Here is a 14,700-nt window from a genome sequence, read left to right on the forward strand (position 1 = left end):
ACCTTCAATTATTTTTTCTTCAGTTTCTTCAGGAAGTTTGAAATTTTAGATTAGATTAGATGATTTTCTTTTTTTTTAAACTCGGTAGAGCTATGTACATTAAAAAACCACCAGAGATGGTGTAAGTAAAATACTAAAAATAGCACAAGTTAAAATAGCTAAATACGAGAGGAAAAGGCCATAAGGATAGCTACCTAAAGCTAGAAAATATATGGAAAAACCTATACAAACATCAATTTCAAAATATTCAACAGTAAAAATGGTTGCTGTGGTAAACTAAAAAATGTCAAAAATGATATGAAAGTTTGATTACATTTTTGAGGAAAATAAATCCTAAAATATGATAAAGCTAAAAATATACTAAAAAAGAAAAAAAGAAAAGAAAAGAAACCTAAAAAAAATAATTGATTAGTTAGTTATGGAAGGGTGTTTCCACTTAGCTAAATCGGACTAAAATTTGTTTTCATTGTAAAAGTTATTTGAAACAAGGATTTGGGAAAAAATGGGGGTACTCTGCACGAGAGGTAGGAGGGAAAGAGTGGTCAAAGGTGAGAGATAAGAAACGCATGAAGGACAAAAGTGAGAATTTAAAAGTGATCGAGTGATTGATTTAGAGTTTTGTTTAGTTTAGAGCAGTTGCCACTTGTCTTTAATATTTGTTGGTTTTATTTGAGTGCAATCCAGATACCAGTCTAAAATAGAGTTTAAAATAAATCAAATAATTTTTTTTGGACTTGATGTGTTGTTTCAAAGAGTTAGGAGAGATGGATTCAGAGTTAAAAGGATTGATTTTAGGTGTGATGGAATTCCAACTTCTAGACATGGAGTTTTTAAGATTATTAGAGCCATAAGTCACTGACTTGGAGAGGGTTAGGGCAAGTTTAGTAGATCTTGTACCATGTACATGATTTTGACCAAGGTTAAGAATAAAACCATTGAAATACTTAGGTGCTTTGTTTTGAATTACCTGAAGAGCAAAAATACAGTGTCTTAAAATAATTAGAGGTTTCACAGGGAGAATTTTTGATTGAATAAAGAGAGGTGCTGTGTGATCTCTTTGGGTTTTGAAATGTATGTATCTAAGGGCCTTGTTTTGTAATGAGGATATTCTGTTGATATAATCACGTTTCATGAAGCCAAGTGTATGCATGCAATAGTTTAGATGAGATTCAAAGAGTGCATAATATAAATTCAGAAGAGTTTTGTAGCTAAGAAAATATCTCATTTTACTCAAGATACCGACTGCTTTTGATAATTTTTTACATAATTAATAATCCCAAAGAAGGTGTTCATCAATGATAATCCCAAGATACTTAACTTTTCTTGATAATTTTAGTTTCTGCCCGCTTAATCTGAAACTGAGACTTTTGTTTATTTGTTTGCCCTTTCTTCGAAAGATAATAATCTCAGTTTTCTTCGTGTTGAGGCTGATTTCGTTTGCTCTGAGCCATTTAGAGACTTCAGCAAGGTCTTGATTGACCATACAGTTAAGTTTTTTTAATGATTTATTCCGGCAAAGAAGCCTTGTGTCGTCAGCAAAATGAAAAGTTTTTGATTTCGTGATTGCCTTGTTCAGATCATTAATATAAATAAGAAAAAGTAATGGGCCAAGGATGGATCCTTGGGGAACTCCATGTTTAATGATTTTGTAAGCAGAAAGGGTGCCTCTCACATTGGTACATTGTTCACGATTTGAAAGATAGGATTTGAAAAGCAAAAGTGAGCGATCTCTGACCCCATAATGATCAAGTTTTTTAATAAGTATGTCATGTCCTACTGTATCAAAAGCTTTTTGGAGATCAATAAAGATACCTACTGAGAATTCATTGTCAACTAGAGCTGATCTAATTTGCTCTGTGAGGGCTATGATGGCATGTGAAGTGTTATGATTTTTGCGAAATCCAATTGATTTTTAAAGAGAATGTCTTGAGATTCGAAAAAAGTGTAGACTTGTTCATGGAGAATTTTTTCAAAGATCTTACTGATATTAGAAAGTAGTGATATTGGTCTATAGTTTTCGACATTAAGCTTTGAATCTTTCTTGTGGACTGGGGTCACTGTGGCTTTTTTTAAACATTCAGGGAAGATACCAAGATTGATGCACTCATTGATTCTTTCAGAAAGGACGAATCCAATATTTGGAGCAATAAGTTTGAGAATTTGGGTTTGGATGCTGTTTGGACCGACTGATTTACTGTCAGATAATTGATTAATTATTTTAACAATGTCATCAACTGATGGGGGAGCAAACTCAAAGGAAGTTGGATTTGGGTTTGTGAGATAATCATCAAAATTTTTGTCAGTTGGGATGATTTTAGACTTAGTTTTTTCAGCAATGTTAGCATAAAAGTTGTTAAAGATATCTGCTAATTTACTGTCACCTTCGTGTTGTTTATTATCATGGATGAGAACTTTTGGTAAACCTTGTTTTGATTTGCTGCCAATTATATCTCTGATGCCCTGCCAAGTTTTTTGAATGTTAGATTTGAAACGTGAGAAATAGTTTTTATGGTGATTTGCTTCAAGGATTCGGATGTATTTTGTTAGTTGGTTTTTGTAGGTTTTGAATTGAGCAAATCGTATGCGTTTGAGCTCCTGATCTTTAGAGTTCATATATTTTCTGGCAAGATTTTTTCTGGTAATGATTGATTTAAGAACACCTTGAGTGATCCAGGGTTTATGAGATTTTTTGAAGTAAATTTTTTTGTTTTCAGTTGGTGTGTTTTTATCAATCAGAATATTCACAGTTTTTTATAAAATTTTCAAATTTTTCATCAGCTGATTGATTATTATACAAGTGATCCCAGTTTACATTGTTCAAGTCATTGAGGAACGTTTGTAAGTTGAATTTTTTGTAGTTTTTAAAGGTAATTCGTTTTTGTTTAGATGTTGATGGTTGACTCTCGCTTTTGATGTCATTTACAATAGCATATTGAGGGAGGTGATCTGAAATCGAGCAAATTAGGTTACCAGATGTGATGTTATCTTGAATATTATTTGTAAAGATATTATCAATTAATCTTTTAGAGTGAGAAGTTATTCTTGTTGGCCTGGTGATGAGAGGTCTAATGCAAGAGGAGAGATTGTTATTGAGAAATGTATCAGAATCAGCATGGGTTGATGTTTTTAGTAAATCGATGTTGAAATCACCAAGAATGAAAACGTTTTTTTTTTCTTTTCGTATTTTGTCAAGGAACTCCTCATAGAGGATATTAAATTCAGTCAAATTCATATCAGGATGCTTATAGATGCACATGGCAATGATTTTAGGTTTGTTTTTGCTCAGGATTTCTACACATGTAGATTCAATAAGTCCTGTCTTGTTTATCAAAAGATCTTTTCGTGGAATGTGGTTGAGATCTTCAGAGACATTAAGCCTTGTACCTCCTTTGGAACGTGAAGAAAATGTATCTTCAGGATTATGGTAACCCTCAAGATTGGTGTTTTTGTTATTATTAGTGTTGTTAAGGCCAGTTTCAGATATGCCAATTACATCAAATTTGATATTACAGTTTTTGAGTAAGATATCAAGCTCAGAATGATGAAGTTTCAGAGAATTTATATTAAGATGCAGGACACTGAAATTGGTACTTTTATTTGAGTGATATTTTTTGTTGAGATCAGAGATGGAGCTATAGGGACACTCAGAAGGATCGGTATCAATGTCATCTTCAACAAATTCCTCACTGAGGCGTTCTTTAATGTCTCTGAAGAACTCCACATTGGGGTTACTGTTTGGATTAAAGTTTTCAATAAAAAGTGATCTCATACCTTGGTTCAGCAGCTCGATGGAGTCTCTGGACGTTGTCGAGAAGGGTATACTTGACAAAGTGCATTTCTGGCAGCACCAGCTGACATCATTATTGTTTTGAAGGTAAAGATACTCACCATTGGTGGTGTTGTTGCATTTGATGTGGACCCAGTGGTCACAAATGTCACATTGGATTCCTTTGTGGTTTTTGGCAACTGCTCTTTGACAAAAGTTGCAGGGATATTTCACAGGCATAAGATTTTGAGATTAGAGATGCAGGAAGAAAGAGTGCAGAGTAGGATTTTTCACACAAGATATAAAGGGTTGTAGAACTCAGGGGAGTTTAGCTAAAAAGACAAAAGAGAAAAAAATATATACATGGGGGGACTAAGGAGCAGTTGGCATTATCAAGGTAGGCGACTCATATATATAGTATGAAAAAATAAAATGTTTTCTCCTGTCAGAACTACAAACAACAAAGAGTGGCCAAATTCTTTTTCCTCTTAGAGAGACGATGTTACAATGAAAGGGTAATTAGTCCTCTCTGGGTCCCTCTGTCTTTATCCTGGCTTGGGACAGGCTGATTGTCATTTAAGACAGTCAGGCGACATTACCCCAGCGGACTGTACAAGATGACAACAAACTCCAGGTAGACTGACAGGAGAAGAAAACAAAACATGAATCAACAAAGGTGTAAACACCTTAGACTCCTTTGGAGCCGACTGCACTAGACACCAGGCAGGGGACATCCTCGCACATCCTGATGTACTAGGGAAATATATATAGTATGAAAAAATAAAATGTTTTCTCCTGTCAGAACTACAAACAACAAAGAGTGGCCAAATTCTTTTTCCTCTTAGAGAGACGATGTTACAATGAAAGGGCAATTAGTCCTCTCTGTCTTTATCCTGGCTTGGGACAGGCTGACTGTCATTTGAGACAGTCAGGCGACATTATCCCAGCGGCCTGTACAAGATGACAACAAACTCCAGGTAGACTGACAGGAGAAGAAAACAAAACATGAATCAACAAAGGTGTAAACACCTTAGACTCCTTTGGAGCCGACTGCACTAGACACCAGGCAGGGGACATCCTCGCACATCCTGATGTACTAGGCAAAGATATATAGTATGAAAAAATAAAATGTTTTCTCCTGTCAGAACTACAAACAACAAAGAGTGGCCAAATTCTTTTTCCTCTTAGAGAGACGATGTTACAATGAAAGGGCAATTAGTCCTCTCTGGGTCCCTCTGTCTTTATCCTGGCTTGGGACAGGCTGATTGTCATTTGAGACAGTCAGGCGACATTACCCCAGCGGCCTGTACAAGATGACAACAAACTCCAGGTAGACTGACAGGAGAAGAAAACAAAACATGAATCAACAAAGGTGTAAACACCTTAGACTCCTTTGGAGCCGACTGCACTAGACACCAGGCAGGGGACATCCTCGCACATCCTGATGTACTAGGCAAAGATATATAGTATGAAAAAATAAAATGTTTTCTCCTGTCAGAACTACAAACAACAAAGAGTGGCCAAATTCTTTTTCCTCTTAGAGAGACGATGTTACAATGAAAGGGTAATTAGTCCTCTCTGGGTCCCTCTGTCTTTATCCTGGCTTGGGACAGGCTGACTGTCATTTAAGACAGTCAGGCGACATATATATACGAAAATTAAAACTAGAAGACTAGAAGACCGAATGTTCCTGGTATTTTCCAGTTTCATTATTTTTAACCATCAATGTCGCTGGGTATTTGATGAACATTGGGGCTTTCAGCCCAGAGTTTTTTAGTGATTTCCGTTCTTACCAGGCAAGTTTGCGCCTTTTATTAGTATAGTCACTGAACATATTGTCAACGAATACGCTTGGTTTTTTGCCTTGAGACAAAAGTTTCTTGTTATAAGAGATCACAACAGTTTTGAAATATTCAGCGACCTTCCAATTTGTAAATTTCACGTGGATGGGTCGCGGGTCAGGAGCTTCGATATTTGCATCATTTGTGGCTTGTTGGTGGGGGTTCGGTTTGGAGCGGTGGACACGGTCAATGGCATGAAGGACGTCAGCGTATTGAGCACCTTGACGATTTTTTGCGTCCATTTTGGAGATAAGGTTTGCCAAAACCATTGGTGTTTTTTGGTAGTTTTCTGTTTCTTTCTCAATTACACCACGAAATGTGAGGGTGTTTCTCATTCCACGGTCGGTTTGAGCAGCAAGGGCCTTCTCCAGTAGTGTAATTCTATCAAGCAACAGATTTTTGGTGTCATCAAGGGCTGTCGAGAGTTCATCAATTTTCGTAGAGTTCAATGTTATTGCTTCTTCAGCAGTCTTAATTTTGGTGACATTTTCTGCTATGACTTCTTCAGAATTCACCAAACGATTATCAAAGTCCTCTAATGACTGTTTAATTTTTGATAATTCGTTCCCAACGTATGTTTTGAAGGTAGCAATGTTTTCATTTATCTGTTGACATTGAGAGGTTATTACTGCTGTGAGATCTTCTTTAAGTTTATCCATAGTGAGTCAAATAGTTGAAGAGATGATATTACCAGTGAATTGCGATGATTAAAAGTATTAATGATGAAGGATTGAACGGATATCCATAGATTGAAAGATGTTTGAGTTGCAAATATTATAGTTTTTATTTTGATGAAGTTTCACTGCTCGCTTCGATGCGTCCGCACAGTTAGGCTACCATTTTTTTTTTAAAGCGATTTCGATTTAATCAAAAGCCGGAACTTATTGAGCAGTAAAACGTCAAATTGAGAGTGTCAAAATATCAGTATATAAGAATGCAAAAGATATAAAAAATGTTGCCGTATTTAAAAATTTGAGTCTTAAAAGACCAAATAATAAATAGTTTGATCCACACTCAATGACCTTCAGAAAAGATAACAAAAAAGGAACCAACCAGCAACTACCAAACAAATAACAAACACTGCAACAAAATACAGTACAAAAGGACAAAAAGACACGCTGTAAGAACTGTCCCACATACACTACAGGTGAAACAAACATTTGTAGCAAACAAAATCTCACACAAAAATAGAAAAAATCACATATCTTGGATCGGCAAAGATGGCGGACGCACGCATGCATGTAAAAAACAAAATGGCAGCCTAAATATTCTTAAAATACTTTACTTTGAACTTCAACACAAATAACATCAATAACACACGTTCAAGCAAGTGCAGGAGAAGAAAAATAAATAAAGCAATGCCTAGATCACACCACAAATCAAATAAAAATCCATCTAAGAAGAAAAACAAAAATCAAAACAAGCAGACAATGTATGATCCACAGAGTCAATTATCGCCACCAATTGTAAATCTTAGGAAGAGATTTGATCAAACAGACTTTGCAACTCCAACACAGAGCCTAGAGGATGAAGTGACAAAATTTCATCATGACGAAGAATTACCGCCTGAAATATCTAGAGACCTTGTGCTTCAAATATACCATCAAAACAAATACATCATTCAAAAGCTTGAAAGTCTTGAATCACAATCACAGTCAAGGTATGAAGGTCTAGAGGATTCCATGAAAATCATGAAAGAGGAAATAGCAGCTCTCACATCTTCACAAAAATTTATATCCGACAAATTTGACAAACAAGAGAAAGAAATAAAATCGCTCACAACTAAGGTAAAGAACATATCAACCGAGAACACCCAAAAAGATAAAAAAATTGATCAACTGACCGAGAGACTGAGAAAAGCTAGTGATCGCCTGAAAGAAAATGAATCCAATATTAACTCACTCGAGCAGTATGGCCGTAAAGAAATGATCAATATTTTTGGAATACCACGAAAGGTCAATGAGGATACAGACGACAGTGTTCTGAGGATTGCTGAAAAACTGGATATTGAACTTTACCTTGAAGATATCGAAATTAGTCATCGCACATCTACCAAAGAGAAAGCACCTATCATTGTTAAGTTCAATAGCAGAAGGATGAGAAACGAAATGTGGGACGCCCGATGGGACTTGAAGCACTTTACAACAAAAGACATAGGATTTCAAGAAGAAAACTCAATTTTTATTAATGAAAGTTTGACAGAGCACAACCGTGAAATTTTTAAGGACGCTTGGAATAAACTAAAGAAACCCGGATACTTTGAAAGAGTCACAACCATTGATGGTATAACCTATGCCTGGAAGACATACAAAAGAGACAATAAATCTGAAAAAATTATCATTCTCTCTAAAAGTGACATTATCAAACAAATACCACTACCCAGAGACTAAATTTTACATACATCAATACCATTTCACACAACATACTATTTTTAATCCTTTTTCTTTTAGCGAAGTTAAATGGCTAACCTGATTCCTAACATTTTAAATGAATCCTCTATATGTCATGTCTGTCAAACTATTGTCCTTAACAGTGGGGTTTTTTGTGAAATCTGTCTTACCTGGCTCCACATAAAATGCATCAAAATCACCCAGAAGCATTACAAAAACTTAGCTAAATCACCTCTCCCTTACTTTTGTCAAAGATGTGTTTCTGGAGCTCTTCCTTTAACAACCATAACTGATTACCAATTAAAATTAGAATTTTTTAACTCAAATCACTCAGAACCTAATAACAACAAATGTAAACATTGCAATAAAGTCATTGGCCACAAGAGACACGTCAAGTGTAAACTTGGTGGTGGTCTCTTCCACTTAAAATGCTTAAATATATCTCCATTAAACATTAACCATAAATTATGGTCATGTAACGATTGTCTAAACTTTCCTTTTCAGCATATGGATGATAATATTTTTAACGAGTTTAACAACAATAATAAAGTTAATAATAACAATTCAACTTTCTCCCACCAATGTTAATTTTTACTAATGACTTCAAAGAATTTAACCATCTCCCTCAACTAAATATTACATTAAATTCTTCTGACAATACTGATAACTTGATAAATTTTGAGTACTATGATATCAATAATTTTCTAACACTTTCCAGGGAGGCAGGTTCTTCCTACCTGTCTTTCTTACATACCAACATAAGATCCCTAAATAAAAATGAAGGTAAGTTGAAACATTTACTAACCATTCTTCGTCATGAGTTTGATGTTGTAGGTATTTCGGAAACATGGATCAAGGATGACCAACTATCAGAAAATCACTTAATCAATGGCTACCATCCTTACATTGGAATGTCTGGCTCAAGTCAAAACTCTGGAGTTGGTTTTTTCATTAAAGACTCAATAAATTTCAAAGAAAGGGAAGACCTATCTTTTTCAACAAAGGGTAAGAATCTTGACTTTGAATGTTTCTTTGTGGAGTTGGATGAAATATTGGTCGGTGTTGTCTATAGACATCCTAATAGCAGCATTCAGCTTTTCACAAATGAACTTGAATCTCGAGTTTTAAATAAAATCATAAAACAAAAAGATTGTACTGATGGGTGACTTCAACATTAATCTGATGAACACAGAGTCTCATAGATACACAGGTTATTTTTTTGACAAAATGAGATCAAATTATTTCTTTCCATACATTGTACAACCTACAAGGTTCACTGAAAACAACCACACATTAATTGACAACACTTTCTATAACGATATTTCGAATGAATGTATTAGTGGAAATCTTATCCCACACATCAGTGATCATTTGCCAAATTTTCTTTTAATTCCTCGCACACACAAAAATATTCCAAGGTCCAAAAAAAAACTCAAACGTGATTACTCCAAATTTGACATAAATGAATTTCGAAAAGATCTTGAAAATATTGATTTTGTAAATACACTATCAAAATTGAACAACACCAATGATATGTATAACTTTTTTTGGTTAAAAATTTTATTCGATCTTCATGCTCCTAATAAACCTCTAACTAAAAACGAACGCAAGCTTGAACAAAACCCTTGGATGACTCAGAGTATTTTAAACAAAATGCAAATCAAAGACAATCTTTATGGACTTTTCATGAAAGACAAAGACCCTCAAATTCTCAGAGAATATCAATTATTACTACACAATATCAACAAAAATATACGTAAACAAAAGTTTCTCCATCTAAAACAAAAATTTCTCTCTTCAAGAAATGACATTAAAAAGTTTTGGAAAAATCTTAATTCTTATCTTGGCAGGAAAAACACAGTCAAAATACCAAGTACAATGACTAATGGAAAGAAATCTTTTTCTGGCTCATTCCAAATTGCTGAAGGCTTCAATGAATATTTTAGTGAGGTAGCTCCCAACTTATTAAAGAAAATTCCAAATCACCCTAATCCAGAAATTTACATGAACAAGATCAAAACATGTGATACAAGCATTTTTTTTCAGAAAACAAATTCTTATGAAATTTTAACACATCTAAATAATCTCAATGCCGGCAAGGCAAAAGATATATTCTTTTCCTGTTCGAATAATCAAAGCTATTGCAGATCTGATTTCGGAACCACTATCTCTTATAATAAATTCCTCGTTAGTCACAGGAGTATTTCCTAACCTCCTAAAACATGCCAAGGTAACACCTCTTTTTAAAAGTGGCATCAAAACGGACCTAAAAAATTATAGACCAATTTCAGTTCTCCCTGTGTTTGACAAAATATTTGAAAAAATCGTCCATGAAAGAGTTACTCAATTCTTCAAAAAACAAAACAGTTTATTTGAAAATCAATTTGGCTTTCAGAAAGGTAAGTCCACCAACACCGCTGTTCTTCATTTAACCAATATCATCAGTCAATGCCTAAAAAGGAAGGAGATTGGTTGTGCAATCTTCTTAGATTTAGCTAAGGCCTTTGATACTGTAAATAATGAAATCCTTCTAAAAAAACTAGACAAAATTGGAATTAGGGGCCCTGCCTTAGCCTGGTTCAAAAGTTATCTAGAAAACCGAGTCCAGAGTGTCTGCTGCTACCAGGAAAAATCTAAGTCCCTTGGTATGGCTCATGGTGTTCCCCAAGGATCGGTACTAGGACCCCTACTCTTTCTTATTTATGTAAACGATCTTCCTCTAAACTCGTCATTTTCCAAAACTCTATTTGCTGATGATACGTGTCTCTTAATGTCTCATAAAGATCCTATTGTACTTGAAGAACTTGTCAACTCTGAACTTAAAATAATAAGCGACTGGCTCGTTGCAAATAAGCTAACGCTAAACATTAGTAAATCTAACTATATACTTTTCAATAACATCAAACAAACTCAAGACTTTCAAATATCGATTTCAGGTCAGTTACTAAATCGTGTCACAGAAGCAAAATATCTTGGAGTCATTATCGACCACAAACTTAGTTGGAAGGAGCACTTAAAAAAGTTACACACAAAGATCAAACAAAGTGTAGGTATTCTTCATAAGGTAGGTTGGTTCTTACCTAGAAAAAATTTAATTTCTCTTTATTATAGTTTGATCTACTCCCATGTCACCTATTGTATTACTAGTTGGGGTTCTCCTAACACATCTGGTCTGTACAAAATTAATGAAGTCATTACTAAATGTTCTAAATATGTTGATCGGGTTTGCCCACAGTCTGCTGATAATGTTGAGAACTTTAAACCATTAAACATTCTAAATGTCTATATTTTAGAATCCTGTAAACTCGTTCATAAATTTTTAAACAAAAACTTAACATCATCTTTAAATTCTCTATTTAAAAGATCTCCTGAAAATAAACTCCTAATCCAAANTCAAACCAACCTTGCAAAATCCCTAGCTAAAAAATAACGTAGATAATATATTATATCATCATTATTTATAACTGTAGCTAGTTTATACTGTGAATGGCTTTAGAAATCCTCTTAAAGGATATTTTTGTTCACAGTCCTTGTAAATATTTCATAGCTCATAAAGTCTATCAAAGAAAACAATACAAAACAATACAATACAATGTAACTTGCATTCAGTGGAGGGAAACTTGCATAGCCCTCAAATGAATGACCTGGCTGGTCATTAAAATACAAAGTTAAATCAAAACAAAAATGGTAGAGTAGAGCAGTAGAGCCATACATAGAGCTTCGAGCGTAGCTGCGTAGTTAATTTGTTTTGAAATTTTGCTGCTTTGATGTGCTTTGATTGGTCAGTCCTTTGATGGCTATGCAAGTTTCCCTCCACTGATGCAAGTCACCCGACTTCACGGTCCCTTGAATGAGAAAATGACGGGTCATTAATTGAAACTGAAAACTTGAAAAGGTATCTACCATTTTTAATATCAAAGATTTGGGCACTTTTTAAACAACAGCCATTCCACCGGAGAGGGCTAGCTATACTCTCTAGTATCATCTTCATTTGGATTGAGTTTTTATTTCACATATATACCAACGTTTAGATTCCCTTTGACTTTTTGCTAAATTTCCCTCTGCTTAGGAATTAAAATTTTTTTTAAATTAAAAACCCCCAAAAAATTGTAAATATACCGTCTAAATCTGACACCACTGCCTAATTCCGACCCCCCAAATAACTGTTATGAAAAAAATTCTATATTTACAAACATTCCCTCTCCAAGTTGAACGATAAACTATTGCTAGAACTCTCGACACAAAACATCTAACAAGATAGCTGTAATATCAAGATGTAAATTAATGTAATTAAAAAGGTGAGTTGTAAATTGAATTGAATTGAATTGAATTGAATATATTTTCGCTGCAACACAGCAGGATAACCCCTTACAAAAAAAAAAAAAGATTTCTCTAATACAATGGGGAACCTAGAAGAAACTGAGAAATTATTGCAGAACTAAGGGGACCCGTCCATATTCATTTGACAACGCAAAACGTCAAATTGACGTTATCCTCTGAACCCCCCACCCCCCACAGATAACGTCAAGCGATGTACTGATATATACCAAAAGTTGTACAGTAGCCATTTTTCACCAAAGTTTTCCCGTTCCGTCGCAAATTCCATACTTGGTTGTACCCGTGCGTGTATGTGTTCTTTTAATTAATGACTTTTATTTAAAAATAAATTAAAAGCTCCACTTGGCGCTAGGTCGGTGCCGTGCTTTAGGCGTACCACCTTCTTTGCCCACTTGTGCGATGTGGTTTGCTCGATCGCGCAAACAATGAAAATATGATGTAATGATATCATAGCGCAAACCAATGGGATTATGCGAGCAGCAAATTTTCATGTACTTCATACACAAATATGTTTTCGAAAGCTTATAAAGTATAGTGTGGTTGGTGGTTACAAATATCCGCGATTTTCACAAAAAGGTATACCTTTGATTTCTTATAACGTCAAACCTAACTTTTGAAAACCCCCCACCCCCTCATAACGTCAATTTGACGTTTTGCGTTGTCAAATGAATATGGACGGCTCCCCTAAAGAAAAAATGAATAAATGATTATCATAATATTAATAGTGACAACAAAATAGTGAATATAAGAAACATTTTTACTTTTATTTTATGACAATTTCTTTGAGTAGATTTATCTATAAAGTTCTTCCTGTTACACCACCCACCCCTCCCACCCTGGGAAAACACACTAAGTTCACGCACACACAATACACGCACACACAGACTCACACACACACAAAGATTTAAGAAAAAATAATTACCTTTTATTCTGGATCAGTTGCTCATGTTTAAAACGATAACAGTTTTGTAATAAAAGTGACTTGTGCGGGAAAAATACGAAACAACTTAGGCTGGTTTCCATCAAGAAACAAACAGACTAAATTGTAAAAATGGCGCGAAGTTGAAAAAAGGGCGGATGCGGTAGCACTTAATTTGAATAACAAACATCAAATCAATGAGGCAGCAACTATCAACGCCCTCTTTACCACCCATAAGTCCGGATGTTTATTTACGGAAGGCCCGCAATCAAGCCAAGTGCCAGTGTAAAGTAATAAAAACCAGGCTTGATTACGTAACGTTTTAAAATGAGCGCGCTCGTACACAGACCTCTTTTATATTTTCGTGTGCTTTGAAAGTAATAAAAACCAGGCTTGATTACTGTATGTAACGTTTCAAAATGAGCACGCTCGTACACAGACCTCTTTTATATTTTCGTGTGCTTTGGAAAATCAAAACATCTCTAACAACTACTGTTGTCATTTATGACGTTGTGCATATTGCAATAAAAAAATATGTTTTGTTATAAGAAGCAATTATTGTTATTTGGTTCAATTGGTTCAGTGTATCAAATCTCTCAGTTTAGTTGACACTTTGGTATCTTCGTTGCGTCACAGCGAAAGGTTTGTTTTTATTTTAGTTTGTATCTTTGAAAGACCCCATCGGATTTAGGCAGTGGTGTCGGATTTAGGACCTCTCACAGTACTATACATGATTAACAAAAATATTCTTCAATTTTTTCGATTTTATCGGTTTGAGTTATTTATTTATCATTACTTTTCTTTTTCTACAATGACAGATATTACTAATCTTTACTATATATTAAATGATCTCTATGCACAAGTGTTACGCGTAAGCCAAATCGCGTAATACGAACAACCTCTAAATTGCTGAGTACAGGAGAAAAAAAATCAGCCGCGGCCAAGCCCACGCTGATAACTATCAAAAATCTTCGTTTTTCAATCAGCTATTGCAGCTCAAATAATCAATGAAATAATTTGAAATAAAAAGTAAACAAACCTGGAACCTTTCATGAATTCAAAAAGAATAAAAGTATTCATCTAAAGTGAAGATTACATTTCAAAATAAAACGATTTCCAAACCAACCTAAAGTCAGTGTCTGCCAACTAAAAATTTCTCTGCGGGGTCACTGGCAAGGAGTTACGACTTCAGACTTTAGATTCCAATTCTTGTATAGGCTGCAACTACACTGCCAAATGATCTGTATTACAAATACTTCCAAATGGGTCCATAAGTTAAGAAAATGAAATTATCATCTAGCACGGGGTTTTGTTTTTAAAAACAAACTTCAAAATAAAATTGTTAATGAACTTGTTACTTAAAATATCACTTACTTACATAATTTATTTATGATATACACCCCTTTCTTAAATAAATGGCCTCTTAGATTCTTTTATGTTTGCCGC

General features: G+C 34.6%; 1 protein-coding gene across 1 annotated transcript; it reads left to right on the forward strand.

The window, feature by feature from the left end:
* The first annotated feature begins 6,965 nt into the window (after nt 1-6,965).
* On the forward strand, nt 6,966-7,997 carry LOC136822735 (putative leucine-rich repeat-containing protein DDB_G0290503). Its single transcript, XM_067079020.1, has one exon. The coding sequence runs from the start codon at nt 6,966-6,968 to the stop codon at nt 7,995-7,997; it is 1,032 nt and encodes a 343-aa protein (XP_066935121.1).
* Nucleotides 7,998-14,700: the final 6,703 nt, after the last annotated feature.

This window comes from Clytia hemisphaerica, unplaced genomic scaffold (genome assembly GCF_902728285.1).
Source record: "Clytia hemisphaerica strain Z4C2 unplaced genomic scaffold, Clytia hemisphaerica genome assembly, whole genome shotgun sequence".
NCBI classification, from domain to species: Eukaryota; Metazoa; Cnidaria; class Hydrozoa; order Leptothecata; family Clytiidae; genus Clytia; species Clytia hemisphaerica.